This window comes from Panthera leo, chromosome A2 (genome assembly GCF_018350215.1).
Source record: "Panthera leo isolate Ple1 chromosome A2, P.leo_Ple1_pat1.1, whole genome shotgun sequence".
NCBI classification, from domain to species: domain Eukaryota; kingdom Metazoa; phylum Chordata; class Mammalia; order Carnivora; family Felidae; genus Panthera; species Panthera leo.
Genome location: NC_056680.1, coordinates 81196348 through 81221432, shown reverse-complemented (window position 1 = coordinate 81221432; position 25085 = coordinate 81196348). Strand labels below are relative to the sequence as shown.

General features: G+C 35.6%; 1 protein-coding gene and 1 non-coding gene across 2 annotated transcripts in view; one reads left to right on the top strand and one right to left on the bottom strand.

Annotated features, from left to right (window-relative positions):
• Positions 1–25085, bottom strand: part of RSBN1L (round spermatid basic protein 1 like) — a 65428-nt gene that overhangs the window by 21828 nt on the left and 18515 nt on the right. The window contains exons 2-3 of the mRNA XM_042916359.1: positions 10556–10666; positions 1724–2364 (exon numbers count right to left, since the gene is read on the bottom strand). Coding sequence (XP_042772293.1) covers positions 1724–2364; positions 10556–10666 — 752 coding nt within the window. The remainder of the gene's footprint in view (positions 1–1723; positions 2365–10555; positions 10667–25085) is intronic.
• LOC122214623 lies at positions 19415–19521 on the top strand. Its single transcript, XR_006200003.1, has one exon. It is a non-coding gene; the product is annotated as a U6 spliceosomal RNA (small nuclear RNA).

Genomic DNA, 25085 nt, shown 5'->3' with positions numbered 1-25085 from the left:
TACTAATCGATACTATCACTAGTTCCACCACGAGACAGAGGTGTAATCTCAGACAAGTTACTAACCATTCTAGAATTCTATAAAATGACAGTGCTAATAATAGATGCTCTATAGCTCCCCTTCAGCTCTAAAAGAATATTTACATTCTGATTCTCAAACATGTTACATTAAGGAGTATCTTCCCACAGGCACATTAAAACTTTAAGTACTACTGTATTTTCCAGACAATAGTATATTACAGAATATATACCAAACATACAGTGGGGGAAGGGGGCTTGGACATGTGGATATGACTGGACATCCAGACTATCATTTAAGGTAAAAGACTGTAACTTAAACACATATCACAAAAAGAAATAGAATAAGTAAAACAGTTCTGGATGAAGATTGAGGAGATTGTGTTCTACTCCTGACACTGCTACCAAACTTAAAATAGTAAATTACTCCTATCTATGTTTGTTTGCTTATCTGTAAGGTGAGAAAGGTTGCAATACATGATCACTAAGATCTCTTTGGGACTTTTTTCACTTTTTTCCTTCTTTCCAAACTAGCATAATGTCAATTATTACTTAGAAAACTGGGAACTTTAGCACCCATAAATTTGAAAAATTGGCTGATCTCCTGGCCTAAGCAAGCAGTCCCTGATCTGAGAGTGGGTGCAAATTGCAATGGCCTTTTATTATTTTTTTAATGTTTGTTTGTTTGTTTATTTATTTATTGAGAGAGAGAGAGAGAGAGAGCAGGGGAGGGGAGAGAGAGAGGGAAGGTGAGAGAATCCCAAGCAGGCTCCTCACTGTCAGCATAGAGCCCAATGTGGGGCTTGATCCCACGAACCATGAGATCATGACCTGAGCCGAAATCAAGAGTCAGATGCTCACCTAATTGAGCCACCCAGGCACCCCGGCAATGACCTTTTAGATGAGCCCACATTCACTTTCAAGAGCCAGTGGATTTGATTTTGCCTCTGCTTTCTAAAATAATGTACATTCTATACCATAGAGAAGGGCAGGAAAAGGAAATTAGCTCAATAAATGCACTGATACACTAACCTTCTCACTTAATTGCAGAATTAACTGATTCCTTTGTACTAAAATATATTTAACAGCCAACATTTACTCAGCACCTACTATGTGATGGATCCACTGGTAAGCACTTTTAAGATAGAAAACAAGATAATTTTAAGTGATCTTTAGGTAAGAGTACTGCTGTAAGGGCTGGAAAATACATGGCTACATCCATCACATTTCTTTCATTTCCAAGATAAATCCTTGCAAAAAAGGACAACAGAATCTTATTTCATTATCTCTAAGAAAAAAGAGATTAAGTAGAATCTGAAATTTATTTTTTTATATTACTTTTTTTTTTTTTTTTTGAGAGAGAGAGAGCATGGAAGGGGAGGAGAGGCAGAGGGAGAGAGACAGAATCTTAAGCAGGCTCCATGCTCAGCACAGAGTCTGACGCAGGACTCAATCCCCCAACCCTGGGATCATGACCAATGATGAAATCAAGAGTGAGACACTCAACTAAGTCGCCCAGGCACCCCAGAATCTGAAATTTAAACTCTTATGTTCACATCAGGACAGTAATTTATTCTTAATATTCCCAAAATTGTCATTATAGTCTTACCTTTTTATTTCAAACCCACAGCAAAATAAAAAACAGAAACTTGTCTAAAACATGTAACTAAAAGTTAAAAAAAACCCAAAACCTAAAAACCTCTTACCTGAGCATGAAAATTGGACATAGTCGTTGTCTCTATATCCTTCTTTCCTAATATCTCCATTTTCACTGGTGAATTGGGAAAATTAAATGAAAAGTAGTCTAAAAAGTCAGGTAAATAAGTAGCTGCCCCATGAACAATACCCATTACATAGAAAGCTGCAGAGTTTTCATTTTCACTGAACACTAGACCCACAAACTCTTCTGCAAACCTCTCCATCTCCACAGGAGACAGGTGGGAGAGTTCATTACTGTAGGCATGGATAACAGATGCGCCTCCATTAGGCTGGTGCTCAATATGAATGAGCTGTTTGAACTCCAACGTGTCCAACCTTTTGAGGTTATTCTGAACCCGTGGCTCCTTTAATGAGACAAATGGAAACTCACTGTTCTCTGGAATTTTGGAATCATAGTTCTTGGTATCCAAATTCTTTCCACTGTAATCCTTTACATTATCATTTAGGATGCCTTTGGCTTCTTGATCTTCAACATCAGATAGCAATCCTGAGCAGATGGTTTGAATAGATTTGCTATACATTTTTGGACGCTTCCGTTTTTCATTCTCTTTGTGTTTCTTTTTCTTTTTCTTCTTTACTTTTTTAATTTGTAAGTCTTCTGCATTTGTTTTTGGTTTCTCCTTCCCACCTGTTGAGAAAAAAATTTTTTTCACTCCATATTTTAGTTACTTAAAAATCATGCTTAAGGAACTATTGTACAATAAATAAGCAAAGTTTACTCAGATTTGAGTTTGTATCTGGGACTTGTTTTACACAATATTGATAAACATAATTTAGTCAATCTCCTTCCCTCTCTACACACACACACACACACACACACACACACACACGAAGGCCTACGACAAATTTGTACCTATCGCGCATGGTACCATTCTGACATGCAGCAGACGTTCAATCAGTGTTTACTGAAGTAATGAATGGATATTTTAGAAAGCATAATCTTCAAATTTAAATGTAAAAAATCAGAAATGGGAAGTTGAACAGAGATCAGTCAGATGTTTCCCACTGACACATATCATCATTTTAATGCATCTAAGTTATTTAAAAATTGCATGTAGTCAAAAGACTTATAAATCACAAAGGGAGAGAACTACTTGCATTGTATGAGCAGCAACAAACACAGCAATTCCTTAGCTGTTTACCATATTTCCTCCTTACTAAACTATTCTTGCATCTAAAATGGACTACTTTAGGGACGCCTGGGTGGCTCAGTCGGTTAAGCGGCCGACTTCGGCTCAGGTCATGATCTCTCGGTCCGAGAGTTCGAGCCCCGCATCGGGCTCTGTGCTGACAGCTCCGAGCCTGGAGCCTGTTTCAGATTCTGTGTCTCCCTCTCTCTTACCCTCCCCTGTTCTTGCTCTGTCTCTCCCTGTCTCAAAAATAAATAAAACGTTAAAAAAAAATTAAAAAAAAAAATAAAATGGACTATTTTAGAGGTCCACTAGATTTTGCAAAGTCCCCAATGAAGACCCAATAAGGCAGCATAAAGGAGATGACAAAATTAGAATAATTTCACATGTCCTAAGCATAAATGATACCCATGTACTAGTAAAGAGATGAATAAAAAAGTAAAACATTTAGGGATTATAACCATATACATTAATAAGCTTCTGTAACTAAAGTCAGGTAGATTCTGGGTCTAGAAATTTAGAACTCCAAAAAATACAAGAGTAATGCACAGAGGCTATATAGCTATAGACTAAGTGTACATATAAATGTGTAATTTTATCACAATATATTTATTTCTGTACAGCAAGAAAAATAGGAGAAAGCAAACATCTTCACAAGAAAGTATTATGCTGGGACATCTGGGTGGCCCAATAGGTTAAGTGCCAGACTCTTTATATATGCTTAGGTCATGATCTCACAGTCCTGAGATTGAGCCCCGTGGCAGGCTCTACACTGAGCCCTCTCTCTCTGCCCCTCCCTCATTTGTGCTCTTTTCTTTCTCTCAAAAATAAATAAACTTAAAAAACATACTATGCTTCCTAAGATAGTATGAGAAAGCCATATGGTAAGAGTTAAGAAGAAAAAGCATTCACTGTTTCTACCTGTTATTTCACTTTTATAGATAACCTGTTATAAATTAAACCTTCCCAATCTGTTTCCTTACCTAAATTTTTCCATATGCACATATAGCTTTTATTCCTTTCTGTCTCCAGTGAGCGAGATGTCCTGCCTACTTTTAAAAAATAAGTCCTTCCCACCAACTCCAAAAACCCTTACAAAAATAGTTCCCTATCCTCTTCTTTTGATCAAACTTCTCAAAGCAACCATCCATGCTGAGGTCCTTCCATTTATTACCTTATTCTTATCCCTTAAATTCTAAGTCTCCTTCAGTCTACTCAAATTTACTTTCCCAGAATGTTCAAATACTAAATCCAATGATATTCTCTCAATTCATTCTTCCTGATCTCTCCAAGCTTTAACAGAATTATCCAGTTCATCCTTGATTTTTTGCTTGACATTACTTCCTTGCTAATTTTTAGTTTAAAAGCCTCATGACTGTCTTTCATCCTGAATGCTGGAGTCATATTAACCTTTCTATAAATTTTATATATTGTTGGATCATATTTATCCTTTAAGAAAACTGCTTTGAAGGGTTCTCAATGCCTACCAAATAAAATACAACCTCCTCAATATGGAATCCAAAGAAAATGCTCTCAGGACAACTGGACAGCTCAGTTGGTTAAGTGTACGACTCTTGGTTCTAGCTCAGCTCATGATCTCTCTCACAGTTGGTAAACTGATCAAGCCCTGTCTTGGGCTCTGTGCGTGAAGCCTGCTTGGGATTTTCTCTCTCCTTGTCTCTCTGCCCCTTCCCGGCTTGCTCGCAAGCATGTACTATGTCTCAAAATAAAAAACAAAAAACAAAAACAAAAAAAACAGACAATGCTCTCAAGTACTTCATTCTCTAGTCAATGTGTACTACTTACAATTTCTTACAAAACAGCCTGTGTTATCTTTCTACTACTTGCAAAGACATCTCCTCTTCCGAAAATACCCTTGTCCTACCCAGCACATCTGACTTCTTTCTTACCATTCTTTAAAGACAACTCATGTCATTTTCTTCATTTTGCTTTCCCTCTCTAGTTGGAACTGGAATCACTTCATTCTAAATTCATATAGGGGCACTTGGGTGGCTCAGGTTCCTGGCTCTTTCTGCCTCACTCTTGGTGTCAGTTCAGGTCATGATCTTTACGGCTCATGAGTTCAAGACCCACATCAGGCTCTGCACTGACAGTGTGGAGCCTGCTTGGGATTCTCTCTCTCTGCCCCTCCTCAGTTCTCTCTCTCCCTCAAAATAAATAAAAACTTTAAAATAAATAAATTCATATAGGGGCGCCTGGGTGGCTCAGTTGGTTGAGTGGCCGACTTCGGCTCAGGTCACGATCTTGCGGTCCATGAGTTCGAGCCCCGCATCCGGCTCTGTGCTGACCGCTCGGAGCCTGGAGCCTGTTTCGGGTTCTGTGTCTCCCTCTCTCTCTCTGACCCTCCCCCGTTCAAGCTCTGTCTCTCTCTGTCTCAAAAATAAATAAACGTAAAAAAAATAAATAAAAATAAATAAAAAAATTAAAAAAAATAAATTCATATATTTTTTTCACTCATAGGATACCTGTATATCACGTCCTTCCACATACTATATGAGTGAAACAAGTAACTTTTATATGAATTATAAGAAAGAGTTAAGTGATACTTTTCCCCCCCTAGCCAGGCATTGTATTCCTCATGACATTTAATACATTGCTACGGATGAACATTTAATAAATCCATAAATGAAGAGATTTCTCTCACCAATAAACTAACTGAGGTCTGTGGGTTTTTTCCTTGTCCCTCCTTCAGCCAAAGTTTTCCACAATATAAATACCACTAAATCCTAATCTTGGAAACAACGAACATAAAAATTCTCTTAAGTTAATAGCAATTCTAAAAAAGGGAAATTTAATGTTAACTTGTAAAAATTCATTACTTCTAAAAATTTATAAATATACAACGAAGACCAAATTGGTATAATTATGTAAAGCAAAAATAAAAATCTTTCAACATTACTGATTACATAGGTTTGTAGAGTCATAAAATGCAAAGTGTTAATTCTCTAATGTCTACACGTAAATAAATGAATATACTAATAAACTCATACTTGCTACCTAGGAATGATCAAAACATTAGATTTAAGTTAATATTTTAAGAACAAAATTAATAATGAAAAAAATTTAAACAGGGAGTTAATCAGCATGAAAAGATAAAATAGGTATATATACATAAGCAAAATCCAAATGCGTCAAAGAAAAAAGCAGTGAATTAAAAAATTATAACTTAAGGGGCGTCTGCATGGTTTCAGTCAGTAAGTGTTTGACTCCTGCTCTCAGCTCACTTCTTGATCTCAGGGTCCTGAGTTCAAGCCCTGAGTTGGGCTCCACATTGCGTGTGGAACCCACTTAAAAAAAAAAAACAAAACAAAAACAGAACTTAGTACTATGTGCTGCTGCAGCGAGCTCCAAAAACAGAACTTAAAGTTTAAAAGGCCTAAGTACAGTAACTAAATGGAAAATATATATAAAGTTGCACAAATTAAATGGGCTGCCAAAATAAAGAATTTCATTTCAATGAAAATATAAGCTTCATATCCTATTATATTTATACCTAACACATGTTTAAAAAGTAAAATAGAAAATATCCAGCCATTAGAATCACATGTTACTTTGAAATGAATTAGGCACAACAGTCTATTTTCTATTCACAAGGATGAATGAAAGTAGTAACAATATTAAATGGTCAGAAACTGAAAAATGCAAAATAATAAGAAATCAGTTAAGAGAGTCTTATAATGAGCAACAAGGAATTAAATTCCCAAGACAAAGTACTCTGTAATTAAACACTAAAGCGAGCACAGTATGCAGAAGAGAGTTAACATAACATGGCTGAGACTGCTGGTCTTAGAAAGGCCTGCTTACAGGGGTGGCCCTGGGCTGGTATCTGAGAAACTGGTACTTTGGGAATGTCCCCACAATTCCTTGGTAAGAGTGGCTCGCTGTATCTAAACTTTCCGTGCAAACAATATGGTTTATGTTGACACCTTTTTCCTTTTGGGAGCCTGGAATTGTACATGCTAGACAAAAGATGCCTATGTAACCAACCCCCAATAGAAACCTTCAGCATCGAGTCTTGAGTTTTCTGATAAACAACATTTCACATGTGTTTATCACAATTCATTGTTCAAAGAATTAAGCGCATCCTCTGTGATTCCACTTGGAGAGGACTCTTGGAAGCTTGTGCCTGATTTCCTCCAGACATTAATTACCCCATGTGCCTTTTCTCTCTACTGATTTTACTTTGTATCCTCCACTACGGTAAATCATAGCCATGAATACATCTATATGCTGAGTCCTACGAGTCCTCTCAGCAAATCATCAAACCTGGGGGTAGTGTTGGGGACCTCTGATGGACACAGGTAACATGCATTCTTTACAAACTGAGGCACTAACATTCACTAGACGTATTTTTACATTCACTAGATAGATTTTTAAGGTTTTATATAATCTGTCACTCATTTCCTTTGTTAGAAAGACACGTGAAATGCAGTAGACATATAGGTAGACAATCTTTAAATACTTTAAGGAAATTAGACCATTTTGATTATCAATGTTCTTCTCTTACACTAAAAGTATTTAAAGCAACATTTCTCTAAATCCTATGATTCTTCAAATCAGACCTATGCTTTTTTTTAGAGGATCATGTATGCTTTTTTTTTAAAGGATCGTGATACGTACCCATAACAAAAAGGGTTGTCAATTTGAACCCTCAAAAAGTATAAAAGAATAGGATTGATAAGGGACCTTCCCTCCACAGATCCATAGATCCATGAACATAGTGGACCCCAGACACACACACATACACAGAGCACCACAGACACACACACGCAACGAGAGCCAAAGAAAGATTCAATCAGAGAGAGGTGGACGGACACACACACACACACACACACACACTGCCAGAGAGGAAAGAGACCCTCACTTAAATACAGAAATAAACACACACCGAAACAGATACAAAAACAGCATGTATTGTTAATAACTAATTAAACAAAAACTTTAAAAAATCACAAATCTACTGGCATTAATTTCTACCACTAGAGTTAGTATATTAGTGTTAACAAAAGAAAAAATAAGGGCTGTGCAGAAAAATTGGATCTGATTTCGTATCTAATATGGGAATTAATATTTATATATAACTCATTACCATACATAGAAAAAAAGTAGTAATTAGCTATTTTCAACCTCTGGGTCTTAGGGGAATGACTTTGCTTGTTTTGCATGGCAATATTTTCACTCTTCCTGACATGAATTACCTACCTGTGACCTTTGGTATACTAGTAATAATCTTGGATATTGGCTTCTTTTAACCCTCATTCCCCTTGCTCACCAGCAAGCTTCTTTTATGTGCTATAATGATAAATATCACTCTCAAAAATACTATAATCGTAACACCTCTGTTCTTACAACTTTTCACAACATAAAAATGGCTGAAACATATAAGTATGCTCAGAAAAAGTAGGTGGTAGATGTTAAACATAAAAGGATAAGCTAAATCAGCTTATTCCTTTAAACTATTTCTCATAAAGCAAATAATCCTATTTTGTCAATGAAAAACATTTACAAGATTTATGCACTAATAAAGATTTTTTAGCATGTATATAATTATGTACATAATCTAGTCATACTCAATCTCATGCAGTTTTTGATGAAAACCTGGAGGAAATGAGACTGGTGCAGAGTTAAGAGTTAGGATCTATTTTAGATGTCAAACACTGTCATTAAACAATCAATGCCTGTGTGTGCCATACTTTGTAACATTATCAGGAGAAAATAATACAGAGAGAAGAAAGGCTGAAAGGAAAACAGGGCACAAAGGGCACACAGTAGTAAATACCAGCACACTGTCCCCACCAACAGATTCTGTTGTTGCTCCAGGACATCACCTCTCCCTGATCATAGACTAGCAGGGCAAATTGTTTCCACTGGATAATAACAAAAGCTAACACTTACTTGGTGCTTACAATGGGACAGGCACTATTTCCAAAATGAATCATGTTTTATTCACTTAATTATATTTTACCTAGGGAGGAGATAATTTTGTTGTTTTTCAATCGCAAGAGTTAATCTTTCATACATGTTTACAAAAAAGATTCATATCCACTTAATCTGTGGGCCAGACACCATGGTTGGCACTTCCACCATACTTTACCTGATTTAATCTTCACAACCCTGTAAAGCAGTAATTACATTATTATTTACCTTCATTCTATAATTAAGTACATTTTCCCATGGTCATCTCAGAGGTCACTAAGATTCATTTCTAAAACTATCTCATTCTTCCCCTTTATCATTACTAGGTTTCAGTTTAGTTCAATTCAAAATTTTTCCTAAATTTTTCATGTACTTCAAAGTCAAGGTTACTACTGCATACTACTGAAAAATCTCCATTTTCTTAGGCTATTTTAAATTTTGTTTGTATATATAATCTCTAGATTCACGTATTTCATATGAATGGTATGTAAGGAATCCAACATTCACCCAAGTGACAGGAATTTCCATCACTGTACATTCCATTGGATAAGAAAATGACTATCTGACTAAACCAGTAAAAAATGACTATTTGACTAAACCAGCAGGGTAAAGTTAAGTAAACACTTCAAGCATTAATCATTAGCACTAGAGTGGTCAGATTTGAGTCCCGCCTCAAAGGCTTGCAATCTAATTAGACAACACAGCTAACACACGCTGTCAAAAGAAATAGAATAAAAGGACCACGAACATTAACTAACCATCAACTTAAGCTCTGACCTGTTTCTTCCAAGGTCAAAAGAATTTTATTAAAAATGAAGTTCTGACAAGTAGAAAATAGCCCAAGAACATCTGGAAATATGACAAAGAATGAAATGAAAATACAGAATCTAATATTCTGTTTATCTTAAATAATATAAATTAACCAGTTACTTCATTACACATACAATGCTATAGGCTTTTCTTCCTAATGTATATAATGGTTTATTAACACATGAGTTCAACATCAAATTAATCAAAGTCAATGTATTCTGATCCATAAATTCTCGACTTAATAGGGGCAGCAAATGAATTTGTTAGCTGTCTAGCAACCAAATTGCCATGGATTCTTCTTGCTATCTGACTGAATTTAAGACTGTTTTTACTTCTCTTCTACCACATATTTCCTGGAAGGGTTTAGATTTATTGATAGGATTAGTATTATTACTCAACCACCCAGCCCCATGTATAAACAGCAACTGAAAACAAACATTAACAGAGAAAAGGCAGGAAACAAAAACAGGATATTCTTTAGGTATGCAAGCAACACACAGTAAGAGTATACCTTCTAATTCAGCTCAGAGTAAATGATCCCTGTATGATACCAGACTTTGAGATGGTGATTACTGTCAAATATTTTTAAGATCACTTCTTCTACCATCCATCCCTCTTGTACTAAAATTGTTTTAGCTCTTTAGATGATCTAAACATGGGTAAATACTAGTAATGCAAACACAGAATTAAATAACCTATATTTAAGGAAACTAATAGTTTGATGAAGCTCAACCTTTACTACTTCTTCATAAAGTATACTGAAGAAATATACTACTAACAACATTATGGATTAGAACTCCCTACTATTACAATAACTTTCCATATTCTAACCATTAAAGTTTGCTCTCAGCAAAATTTGGCAACAAACATTAAATCACTAAGTCTGAAAGTACAATGAGCAATATAATATAGTACAACTTACATCACTAAATATAAACTTACTTTTCAGCAAAATCTTTATTTCTCCATTTTCTTTCTTGATCTCATTCATTACTTTATGCTTCTTTTTCTCTCTCTCTTTATCTCTCTCTTTAATTTTGTCTTTGATTTTATCTGAAAGACAAAACAAAGGAAATATTTAAAATCATTTAAAAATAAATAAATAAATAAAATCATTTTATAATTTTTCCCCATGAACCATAGGGCAATTTCTAGAGTTACAATATACCATGAAAAATCGGAATGAAAAACAATCATGCCTTTTGTTCTTCCTCTCAGGTTTGGGGGAAATAGATTTCTGAATTTCCTGTCATAAATTAACATGGAACACATAATATACACATCATATATTGTCAAAATTTATCATTATGAAGATTTGTAGAGATTCTAAAGAAAAATCTTCATTCTAAAGATTATTCTTCATTTAATTCATGTCAACCATATTATTAGACTACCTTCAAATCACTTAAAATAACTGGCTAATTGAGATAGTAAACTACAATGGAAAAAGTGCTAGCTTTGAGGTTGGCTATATCTGAATTAATACCTTAACAATGAAAAAACAATCACAGTTTCTTAAACTATAAAATGGCGGTTATTATCTTTCTCACAGGTTACTGTAAGGATTAAATAAATCAATTTATAAAATGACTACCCAGAGCCTGGTTTATATAAGACTAAATGTGAGTTCCCCTACCTTTGCTCGCATCTTTTAAAAAGGATATGACTGATCTGGCTAGCTGGTGATATTAGGATATTAAGATAAAAGGTATAGGGGCGCCTGGGTGGCTCGGTTGTTGAGCGTCCAACTTCAGCTCAGGTCTCGATCTTGCAGTTTGTGGGTTGGAGCCCCGCATTGAGCTTTGGGCTGAGAGCTCAGAGCTGGAGGCTGCTTCAGATTCTGTGTCTCCCTCTCTCTCAGTCCCTCCCCCACTCTATCTCCCTCTCTCTCAAAAATAAACATTAAAATTTTTTTTTTTTTAAATAAAAGGTGTAAAAACTCTAGGAATCATTGATCTGCATTCTAAAAATTTAAATTTGAGTTTGTAAGATTTATTGCCCTATTCTTGTTCAATCAAGCTCCAATGCCCCCAGCAAAAGAGAAGATCTAGAGAATTTTAAAATAGTGATGTAGTTTCTGTTCTCAAAATGCTTCCCATTGATTACAAAGTCATGATTGAAGCACATAAAATCTATAAAATATCTTCTAATGTAACAGAGATTATATAGTGTATATACACAGACTACAGAATTTTTTTTTTAATTTTTTTTTTTAACGTTTATTTATTTTTGAGACAGAGAGAGACAGAGCATGAACAGGGGAGGGTCAGTGAGAGGGAGACACAGACTCTGGAACAGGCTCCAGGCTCTGAGCTGTCAGCACAGAGCCCGACACGGGGCTCGAACTCACGGACCGCAAGATCATGACCTGAGCTGAAGTCAGCCGCTTAACTGACTGAGCCACCCAGGCGCCCCCAGACTGCAGAATTTCTTAAAATCCCCCCTTACTGTCCTTTCTATAAATATTATCCTGAGGCCATAACCACCTTATGATTAGATTACCATCTATATCAGTACTGCCCAGTAGAAATATAATGCTTACCTGATATGTAAATTTGAGTTTTCTAGTAGTCACATTAGAAACAAAAACTAACAGGTGAAACTAATTTTAGTAATACGTTTTATTTAGCTAATGAATCTAAAACATGGTCATTTCAAAATGAAACCAATATTAACAAATTACTGAGACATTTTACATTATTTTTTTTTCCACAGTAAGACTTCAAAATCCAGTGTATATTTTATACTTAACAGCATATCTCAATTCAAAGTATTCAACAGCCACATGAGTGACACTAGTGACTACCACACTGAACAGCTCAGGTCTAGACTACTTAAACAGAAAATTCTTAGAAAAATAAATTAATGCACTTAACAATTTAAAACTTACATTCATTAATAAAAAAAAAATTCAAATAACATCTTCTACCGATCAAACTGACAAAGTGCTTTTGCAAAAATGATAATACTCAAAACAGAGGAGAGGACAGGTGATGGTAGAACAAACCAAAACAGGGACCGACTTAAAAAATATGCATTGCTGAGTATAAGAAAAGGGTTAGGGAAATACAAGTAAGTAAGGTCCTCATCTGTTCACATATAACTTAAATTCTAGAAATACATTAAGCTGTTCTCACACTTCAGATTAGTTTACTTTTTGATGCTTAAAGTCCTTGAGATCCTGTCATAGGCTGTCATCCAGCTATTAAGTGTTTACTCCAACTAGCTAGAGCTTAGACACATATATAAATTAATATTTCCTAAGTAAACATACATTTTTAATGAACTATTTATGCATCATTTAAAAATCACAACTGAAGAAAATAATCTGTCTCTGCATTTATTTTCCCAATCATCCCTGTTAGTTTATTAACCTAAAAGTGTTATTTCAATAACTATTGAACTTTTAAAGTTTATTAAAGTATAATATACACACAGAGAAAAACATGTAAGTATACAGTTCAATTTTCACAAAAATGAACAGCACCTCAAGGATCCCCGTCTTCCCTTCCAGTACCCCTAAGAGTAACCAAGATCCTAACTGCTAATCACACAGATGGAAATAACTACAGAATTTTAATGGCATATATGTATACAAAGACTATGATATAATATAAACTTACCACAGTCACAAAATATAAATATTTTTCAGAATAAAATTAAACTAGCTTCTCAGAAAATAAAATTATAATATGGTTATGACCCAATTTTTTAGTAAACTTAATTTATATACTTATAAATATATTTATTTATAGACAGTATAGACTTTAAGAGCAGTTTTAGGTTCTCAGCAAAACTAAACAGCAAGTATATACAGATTTTCCATATAGAACTGATACCCCTATACATCCCAATTTTAAAAAAATTATAATGTACACACATTCAAAAGACTGAAAAATAACAGTTCAAATTATTAAAAGCTATTATTTTTGGTGGCACCTGGGTGGCTCAGTGGGTTGAGTGTCTGACTCTTGGGTTCCAGCTCAGCTCATGATCTCAAGGTTGGTAGGTTTGAGCCTCACTCCCTGCTCTGCGCTGACTGCCAGTGTGAAGCCTGCTTAGGATTCTCTCTGCCCCTCTCCCACTTGTGCTGTCTCTCTCTCTCTCTCAAAAATGAACAAACATTAAAAAATAAATAAAAAATAAAAAGGGTGGTAAAGGACTGAAGAAAAGCGATACAAACAGACCCATGATAAGAATTTGAACCCAGAAGCAAAACAAATATAAGAATGGAGGAAAAGAGAAGGAATAAATGACTAAGCATTATCAAACTAGAACAAGCTGTAAATTACAAAGTTGGAAAAATAAACATTTGCTAAAGACATATACCATATGTAAAAGTTAAGATATAAAAAATAAAATTGATTAAAATAATTTCAAATAATATAAATGGGATTTTCAAACATATATTCAATTTATTGAATTACCAGTATATTTCAGATTGAATGCACCCAATATATTTCTATTGAGCACTTATGTGCAAGAGATAAAAAGAGTAATAGTGCTGTACTAAAGAATCTTACAATCAACGATATCAGTTGATATTGGTTGATTCTTACTGTTGGTACCACTATGGAAAACCAGTTCTTAAAACAAACAAACAAAAAAAGACCGGTTCTTAAATAATAAAATCATTGTTTTCATCTTGTTATAAAATTTACTAGTCTCCACCAGTATTACAGTCATTATAATATAGAATGAAAACGCACACACACATAAACAAATATTAGGTGAATCGGTCCAGTATAAAGGAAGTAGAACTTATAAAAAGCATTGTTAGAGAATCCTTTTGAGAGACTTCTAATACACCAACAATCCATTTATCTGGAATCTTCAGAATAAATTCACAGTTACTACATAACAGAAGACTGCCACTGTTTTTTAATCATTCTAATAATTTTCAAAAATGTATTATACTTCCCTGCTTTCAAAAATCTAGGAAATATAGTCTTTTCATTATGACAAAAATTTAAACTCTCACTATCACACTCATATTGATGAACTCAAAAACAAATCAAAACAAAATTTACCTGTTCAAAACTAAAAAACAGTATTTGAGTATCATTTAATTTTTATTGTCTTAGCTGTCATTTATCATTCCACATACAAGAGGTGACAGCTATAACTTCTGGCAGTCACCAATAGGCTCATTCTCATCTGCTCTGTCCTAAGAAATTAGACCAGGTCCATCAATACTATACTGTATACAACAGTATGCAGGTTCTCTATCTCTAGCCCTATTAAAACAAGTTTCACACTGTATTCTTTCTAGTTATAAACTTATCTTTCTCCTTATAATCAATCCTCCCCCACCAGTATATAGTTTATCCTTGAGAGTAGAAAAGACTCTACCTCAATAAATGCTTGTTTGATACACAAAACAGGTCCTGTGATATAGTAAATTACTGTTATTTTCTGAAGCACATTGTGACTTTCCTTTTATGTGCTCTACATTGATCTTTATTAATTCTTCCTTCTTTTCCTAGCCATACCACAGCAAGGAAGGAAATTCTTAGCCCTTAAAGCCATCCAGGAGTAGTTCCTCAAATTTATTTCCCCTTCTAACTACCCTGGTTGTTTCTGACAAAAAATCCTGAGATTTATGAAGTTGCTCCTCCAAAAACATTAGGGTTCCACAATTTTTCTAAGTCTCAAAAAAGGCTAATAATTTTCCCTGAAAGACAATGGGGTAATTTCTCTTTTATGAAGAATTCTTACAACATAACATCTAAAAAACTAAGAAAAAGAAAGTAACAGTAGGAAAAGCATGTGACTCTCAATCTTGGGGTCATAAGTTTGAACCCCATGTTGAGTGTACAGATGAATAAAACAATAAAGAATTTTAAAAAGAAATAAAAAAAAATTGTAATAAAAAAGAGAAAATAGAAAAAGATGCAAAGGACATAAAAAAATTTCAACCTTACCAGTGTTCAAAGGAACACAAAACAATATAAAACTGTGGTGCCTGGGTGGCTCAGTCGGTTGAGCGTCTGACTTCAGCCCAGGTCATGATCTCGCGGTCCGTGGGTTCGACCCACGGGGGTTCGAGCCCCACATCAGGCTCTGTGCTGACAGCTCGGAGCCCGGAGCCTGTTTCGGATTCTGTGTCTCCCTCTCTCTCTGACCCTCCCCTGTTCATGCTCTGTCTCTCTCTGTCTCAAAAATAAACATTAAAAAAAAAAAAAAAATTAAAATAAATAAATAAATAAATAAAATAAAATAAAAATAAAAATAAAAAAATTTTTAATAAAAAAGAGAAAATAGAAAAAGGTGCAAAGAACATAAAAAAATTTCAACCTTACCAGTGTTCAAAGGAACACAAAACAATATAAAACTGTGGTGCCTGGGTGGCTCAGGCAGTTGAGTGTCCTCCCCCACTTGTGCTCTGTCTCTTAAAAATAAATAAACATTAAAAATTTTTTTGAATAAAAAATAAAATAAAAACACAGTAGCAAAGGGGTGCCTGTCTGGTCCAGTCAGTGGAGCATATGACTCTTTGATCTCAGGGTTGGGAGTTTGAGTCCCATGTTGGGTGTAGAGATTACTTTAAAAATAAAATAAAATCTTAAGAAAAATACAATAGCAAAACTGAAAAGCTAAAAACATGAAGGTAAAGTTGAGATAATCTTCCAAAAAGAGAGCAACAAGACAAAGTGGAAAACAGCAGAAAAAAAGGTTACCTAAAGGATCTCTTCAGGAGATCCAATATCAAATTAACTGAAATTTCAGAAAAGAAAAATAGAATTTTACAGGGAAGGAAAATATCAAAATGAATAAATGAGAAATTTTCTCAGAAAAAATGAGTCACCAAACTTTACGGGATGAGCACAGGAGCTCAGTTGGAAGAGCATGGAACTCGACCTCAGGGTCATGAGTTTGAGCCCCCTGCAGGGTGCAGAGATTACTTAAATTTAAAAAAAAAAAAAAAAAGAGAGAGAGAGAGAGGAGAACAAAGAATGGAATTCACAGTGGTAGCCCCCCTCTCCACATACACACCAAGCACATCATCATGAAATTTTAGTTTCAAGAGAAGATCCTAAAAGCCTCCTGAGGAATTAAAAAAAAACACAAAAAACCAGATCTCACATAAAAGATCAGATAACAGTGTGGAACTCAACACAATAGTAGATGGTAGAGAGCAATAGGACGACAAGTGCCTTCAGAATGCTGAATGAAAGTAATGTTTAACCTAGAATTATAGGATCTGTCAAACTATCAACCAAGTACAATGGAAGACATGATCACACAAGCAAAAATTCAAACATTGTTACCACACACACCCCCTTTCTTAGGATACGCTTAAGTAAATTAAGGAGTAAACAAAGAAGGAAAAGGAAAACGGCATGAGACCAAGGAAACAGGAGACCCACCACAGGAAGGCACACAAGAAAGTATCAGTACGAAAACTGTGTAGTTGGCTTAAAGGATAACCAGTTCAGGTATAGAGCACTGCACAAACCACCTCCAAGAATAAAAGGGAATTGCCAGATTATCTCTTACTACAGAACACAAAGAATAGGGCAGAAAATGAAGATGCCAATACATATAAATAGAACTTCCTGGACTTATAATGGGATTTCGTCCCAATAAACCCTTTCATTGTAAATTGAAAATACTGGGGTGTCGGTGGTTCACCAACCATGGTTCACAGTTAAATGTCCGACTTTGGCCTCAGGTCATGATCTCATAATTCATGGGTTTGAGCCTCAGAGAGGGCTCTGTGCTGACAGCTCAGAACCTGGAACCTGCTTCAGATTCTGTATCTACCTCTCTCTCTTTGCCCGTACCCTGTTCCTGCTCTCTCACTCTTGCAAAAATAAATAAATGTTAAAAAAAAAAAACCAAAGAAACATTTTTTTTCATTAAGTCAGAAATGCATTTAATACACCTAATTTAACAAACATGCTCAGAACCCTTACATTAGCCTACAGTTGGACAAAATCATCCAACACAAAGCCTATTTTATAATAAAGTGTTGGATATCTCAAGTAATTTATTGAATATTTCACTGAAAGTGAAAAACACAATGGCTGTATGGAGACAGAATGGTTGTAAGCATATGGGTTGTTAACCCTCATGACTCCATGGTTGATGGGGAGTTCACCTCACTGCCACACCCAGCATCACCAGAGAGTACCCTACCACATATTACTAGCCCTGGGAAAAGATCAAAATTCAAAAATATAGTTTTTAACTGAATTATATCACTTTTGCACTATCATCTAGTCAAAAAATTCCAAGTCACTGTAAGTCAGGGACCAATATGTATGAAAAGAAAGGCCATTTTTAACTATTACGAAAATCCAGAAGGCCATACAGAAAAGGATCTCTGATTTGCATTGAACAGTATTTGCAAAGTCATAATAGGCACTGATTATTGCACTTTAACTAAGTTTTATGAAATCACTGGTTAGGAAAGAAGCTAGGTTATAAAAGTGCTAAATTCTTATTACCCTTAACAAGAATGCAATATAGTGTGTCTAAAACCGATCAGTCAAAAAATAAAAGCCACTATGAGCATTTTATTCAGAAATTTGGAATTAAACGATGAGAACTAAAAGAGTTAACAACTGGGGGTAGGGGTAGGGAATGCAAAGAGTTAGGGCCATTTCTCATTATAAACCTTTCAGTATTTAATTTTTAAAAATTTTATTTTTTGAGAAACAGAGAGACAACAAGAGCAGAGGATGGGCAGAGAGAGAGAGAGAGAGAGAGAGAGAGAGAATCTTAAGCAGCCTCCACACCCGCACAGAGCCCAATGTGGGGCTCGATCCCATAAACTGTGAAATCATGACCTCAGCAGAAATCAAGAGTTGAATACTTAACCAACTGAGCCACCAAAGCATCCCGATTTGATTTTTTAGATTAAATTTTATTTTTAAAATTTACAAAGTCATGGCCTTCCTTTCAAAGACCCATCTCCCCATTCCAGTCGTGAGAAAACCATCAGACAGATCCCAATTGAGGGACATTTTATAAAATGCCTGACCAGTACTCCTGAAACTATCAAGATAATCAAAAGCAAGAAAAATCTAAGCAATTGCTGTAGCCAAGAAGAGCCTAAACAGACATAATGGCTAAATGTAACGTGGTACCCTGGGTGGGGGATCCCTGAACAGAAAAAAAGACATTATGGGGGGCATCTGGGTGGCTCAGTCAGTTTAACATATGACTTCTGATTTTGGCTCAGGTCATGATCTCACAATTCATGAGATCTGGCCCTATGCCAGCTCTATGCTGACAGTACAGAGCCTGCTTGGGATTCTCTCTCTCCCTCTCCCCTTCACCCACTCACTCTCCCTCCCTCTCTCAAAAATAAACTTAAAAAATTTTTTCTTTAACATTTATTTTTGAGAGACAGAGACAATGCCAGTGGGGGAGGGGCAGAGAGAGAAGGAGACAGAATCTGAACCAGGCTCCAGGTTCTGAGCTGTCAATGCAGGGCTTGGACCCACGAAATGCGAGATCATGACCTGAGCCAAAATCAAGAGTCAGACGCTTAACCAACTGAGCCACCCAGGTGCCCCAATAAACTTTTTTAAAAAAGGACACTGGGTAAAAACTAAGGAAACCTGAATAAAGTATGTACTTTGGTTAATGATAATATATCAATATTCGTTCATTAATTGTGACAAATGTATCATACAAATATAAAATTTCAAGAACAAGAGAAAGTGAGAAAATTTCAAGAGAAAATTTTTCTATAAATGTAAAGCTATTCCAAAATTGAAAGCTTAATAAAACTTATATTTATCTAAATTTATAAAGGAAAAACTTAATTGTAAGAAAGAAATATAGTGCTTGCTTGCCTCAGCAGCACATATACTAAAATTGGAATGATACAGAGAAGATTAGCATGGCCCCCAAGCAAGAATGACATGCAAATTCATGAAGCATTCCATATTTATGGGACAGACAGTGGCTGTACTTGTGGTGATCACAGCATATGTATAAACTGTCAAATCACTATTTTGTACACCTGAGGCCAAAGTGCCATTGTATGTCAACCATAGTCAAATACACAGACACACACAGGTTTGTGCATGAGGCTAATGTGACATTGTGTGTCAACTATACATGCATACGTAACACAGACACATGCAGTTTGTGTGCATGTGTAGATAAATTTCACTCTATGTAATGGACAGAGTTCCAAGACACTGTTAAATAAAAACAGCAAGTTGCACAAAAGTGGTAGAATATTTAGGCTTTTGAAAATAGGCTACATATTCTTTTCTGTGCATGTATATGTACACATGTACATATGTAAATGCATTGAAAAAAATCTGGAAGGAAGAACACAAAATACCTAACAGGTTTGCTCCTATGGAAGGAACAAAAGAACTTTAAAAAAATTTTTTATTTACTTATTTATTTTGAGAGTGAGAGTGTGAGAGAGAGGGAGGGAGGGAGGGAGGGAGGGAGGGAGGGAGAGGGAGAGAGAGAGAGAGAGAGAGAGAGAGAGAATGCACGCACGCACAAGCGGGGGATGGCAGAAAGAAGAGACAGAATCCCAAGTAGGCTCTGCATGGTGCAGAGCCTGATGCGGGGCTTGAACTCACAAACCGTGAGATCATGACCCGAGCTGAGATCAAGAGTCAGACGCTTAATCAACTGAGCCACCCAGGTGCTCCAAAAGGAACTACTGATTCTTATTTTAGGTAATTCTAAATTATCTGAAATTTCTACAACAGAAAGGGATTCATATTTATACTTATGTAATTAAGTTGTTAGCATACATCTCTTTCCTGAAAGAAGAACTGATAATTTCATGTTTAGACAAATTTTTTTTAACTAGATTTACAGTTGAGCACCTGGATGGCTCAGTCAGTTAAGCATCCAACTTTGACTCAGGTCCTGATCTCATGGCTTGTGGGTTTGAGCCCTGTGTTGAGCTCTGTGCTGACAGCTCACAGCCTGGATGGAGCCTTCTTTGCATTGTGTCTCCCTCTCTCTTTGTCCCTCCCCTGCTTGCATTCTGTGTCTCTTTCTTTCTCAAAAATAAATTAACATTAAAAAAAAAAATTTTTTTTTTAAAGATTTAGAATCAAGGTGCATCAGAAGGAAAGAAATAAGAAAAAAAAAAACAAACCACTTCAAAATAAAAGAGTGAATATGTAACCTAACACACAAACACACATGAAAATAATGTTACTTTTTCCAAATTCCTTACTTCATTAAAATTGTTCAAGTGTATTTCTACTTCACTTTTATATACATTATCTCAAGGTTATGTTATAGTTAACAAAAAGAACAAAAGGAGAAAATATGATGCAATTATACATCTATTCTCAATATGTATATATGCATGTACTACTTGTTAGATTTAATAGCTTTTAAGGAAAAGAGAGAAATCCATAAATGACTCATTAAACCACAGAATTCTGTATAAAGAAGGATCTTCATGTAGATTCATTAGATTTTTTTTTTTAAAAGATGTTGTCAGAGGGGTGCCTGGCTGGCTTACTCAGTAAACTCTTGATCTCAGGGTCTTGAGTTCAACTCCTCCCATGGGCATAGAGCTTACATTAACAAATAATAATTAAAAGTAAAAAACAGGGGCACCTGTGTGGCTCAGTCGGTTAAGCACCTGACTTCGGCTTTGGTCATGATCTCATGGTTTGGGAGTTTGAGCCCAGTGTCATGCTCTATGCTAATAGTGTGTAGCCTAGAGCCCACTCCAAGTTCTGTGTCTCCCTCTCTGTCCCCTTCCCGCTCACGCTCTCTCTCTCTCAAAAATAAACAAACATTAAAAAAGTAAATAAAATAGGGGCATTGGGTGGTTCAGGTAAGCATCCGACTTCAGCTCAGTTTAATGATCTTGTGGTCCCTGAATTCGAGCCCTGCATCAGTCTCTGTGCTAGCAGCTCAGAGCCTGAAGCCTGCTTCAGATTCTGTGTGTGTGTGTGTGTGTGTGTGTGTGTGTGTGTGTGTCTGCCCCTCCCTCACTTGCACTCTTTCTCTCTCTCAAAATAAATAAATAAATGAATGAATAAATAAATAAAAATTAATAAAATAAAAAAAATAAAGTGTCATAAAAATCCACACTACCTGTTCTTTTTTTTTTTTAATGTTTATTTATATTTTTGAGACAGAGACAAAGCATGTACGAGGGAGGGTCAGAGAGAGAGGGAGACACAGAATCTGAAGCAGGCTCAAGGCTCTGAGCAGTCAGCACAGAGCCGGACGCGGCTCTCACGGACTGTGAGATCATGACCTGAGCCGAAGTCGGCCGCTTAACCGACTAAGTCACCCAGGAGCCCCTCCACACTACCTGTTCTTAAGGAGTGTTGGTAGAATTTTCTACTGAAGACTTCAGTTACAATACATTCTTGTACCACAAACCTCAAATAGGCTTCACGCTATGAGTTTTTCCTGCTTTGGGTATGTGCCATGATTCACACTGTAATAATACAGTCTATGAAATCAGTTAGTCTGAACAACAACACTGATCTCCTTAAACACCTTCCCCAGATAGGAGTAAGTATAGCTAGAAATAGATCTGAAAATAAGCAATAAATAGAAGAAAAAGAGAAATAATACAGAATTTAAGTGGGGAAGTAGAAGGGAAGGTAACATTACAAAAATGGAAAGAGAAAGATAAAGATATAGTAAAAAGGGGAGCAATGCCTTCTCAGCCCTTTTTTCTTGGTCCTTACTGCAAAAGACATTACTAACCTCTTCTTCAAAATTCCTCCCTAAGTCTCAGTGGTACTGCACTATCCTGTCTACTCAGTAACTCACGATCCTACCATCAAAACTTGCACATTCTCATTAGGATCTACCTTGGGCATGCTTCTTTCTCTCTTCTTTTTCCATTGAAGAAAATGCATTCCTATGATTCAAACTATAACCGTTACGTAAATGAATCCTCAGACTAATATCTCAACTCAGCCTCTTGGCCAAGCTCTACCACTTATTTCCGTAAGAAATATTTAACACCTTGGGGGGTGCCTGGGTGGCTCAGCAGGTTGAGCACTAGACTCTTGATTTCAGCTCAAGTCATGATCCCAGGGTCATGTGATCAAGCCCCACACTGGGCTCCATGCTAAGCATGGGGCCTGCTTGAGATTCTCTCCCTCTGCCCCTCTTCCCTGCTGGCGCTCTCTCAAAATAAAAATAAAATAAAATAAAATAAAATAAAACTATTAAAAGAAAAAAAAGAAGTATTTAACAACTTGGGATGCCTGGCTGGTTCAGTTAGCAGAGCATGTGACTCTTAATCTCAAGGTTGTGAGTTAGATTGAGCCTTACACTGGGTAAAGAGATTACTTAATGTTTTTAAATCTTAAAAAAAAAAAAAAAAAAAAGAAATACTTAACATTAAAATTACCATCTTTCTCATATAAATAAAGTTCAAGCTCTCCTTTTAATTCCTTGTTTATGTTAATGGCACAACATCCTCCAACATCCAAATTCAAAAAATTCTCAAAAACCTTTATAATACTTCCTTAACGTTATAATATTATATACAATAACATATTATATATAATATAATAACATATATATTATATATAATAACTTTCCCTAACATTAAATCACTTTCTCAGTTCAGTCTATTTTTCCATTGAAATATGTCTATCTTCCTTTCCCTTTCCATAACTGATTACTTATCTTTTAAAACAAGTGATCTTCCTACTTACAGTTTCTCTCTCCACCAATCCACTCAGCAGTGACCAAAAAATATTCCTTGAAAATATAGTTGATCATGTCACTCTCTTCTACTTTAAACAAATGAACAAAACCACCCTACATAAAAAGAGAAAATTCCCACAGTATGCCATTCAAGAATCTACATATTCAAGACACATTTTAATTTCTTCTACTCTTCAACCACATGTATATCTACACAAGATTCCAGACTGATTCATTAGTACAACTTACTCCAATATTTTTGTTAATACCATTTAGTTAGGATGCCTTTGCCCATCCCAATTCTTGTTGACCAAAATCCTACACATTCTGCAAGAATCTACCTGAAATTCAGCTTTCCATTAAGGACTCTTTGGTCCCTTCAACTTGAAATGACCACTGCCTTCTTCTCCCTCTCTTATGATTTGAATTGTTTGTGTACCTTTTTTATCTGCTCTGTTGGATTATAAACTCTTTCTTGGTTATTATATCTAATGTATCTTTGTTGTCTTCTATAGAACCCAGAATAGTGTTTTGCACATAATTGATGCTAAAAATGAATGAGGATTCCAGAGGGCAAAAGAAAAAGGGTTAATATAAGTAGGAGCAAATTATTACCAATAATCATCTGAAGGGTCAGCAATCAGAGAAGACACCCCCCCCAAAAAAAGCAACACGCAGAAACAGAAACAAGATGAGTAACAATACAAAGTGCCTCTTACATTGCAGCTAATAATCTTTCCAATTAAATTATACATCTTGAAGGAAAGAAATACAAACAACTTTTCTCTCTGCATTCCCCTACACAATACCAAACATATGGCAGGCAGTAAGTGTTTGTTGAATCATTTAAGAAAGAAGCAGAGGACAAATTAGAGAAACTGTGATATAATTTAAGAAAGTAAATGCTTTTATCAGTATTTTATATGACTCTAAAAATAAGTAATAAAAAAATAGAGCTCTGACAAAAATCAATAAGATAGTGTTGAAGCGGGACAGTTGCCAGAAAGTCTTCCACAAAATTAGTTTTTTTCATAGGAAAAAATTAAAGATTTCACTTATTCTCCTCATTTTATAGAGAATAAAAGTCAGGGCTCAGAGCAGATAAGATGTTCTCATGCACAGAGACTAAGTGGCAGAACTAGGAAAACTCCCAAACAGGTCCAATAGGAGTTAAAAGCTCCTATTACTACACTATAGGAAAGAAAACCAAAAACATATAATTCTTTGGACCACAAATGTTTCATTGAATTTAGCTAATCGTAGATAGTTCCTAACTTAAACCTGCACACGGAAGCAGCACCATTTCTACCTCTTCCGCACTACATCTTCATAAGGATATAGTAACATTACAGGGGAAGGAATAACATAGAAATGGGTTTCAGAAACTTGGAAGGCAAAGAAGAAAACCTTCCTTTCCAATTAAAGGACGGCTGAGATGTGACAGGCATGAGGCAGATGGTATTTAAAATACCTGATGCCTCCTCTGGAGTTGTCTGCTCATCCATAGTGAGGGGAAAATGCTAAAAGAGTGAAAGGTCTTCATGGACCTAATTGTAAAAACTGCTACATGTCATGAACCCTGAGATGTGAAAGACTTGTGCAGTTCCAGTAAGTAAGAACCGAAGGACTTGGGAACTGCTAACCTGTGAGAGGGCTGCAAGCTTCTGCTGCTTGTACTTGCAAATCAGGGGCTTCTGCTCACTGAGCTCTGATGACCCTTTCTCTTCTAGTGTTTCCCAATTCTGTGCTTCTATTTTCTTATGAAGGGGAAAAAACTTAGTATAATGACTCATACAGCAACAATGTCCTATATTTTGTACAGTAATGCAAAAAATGT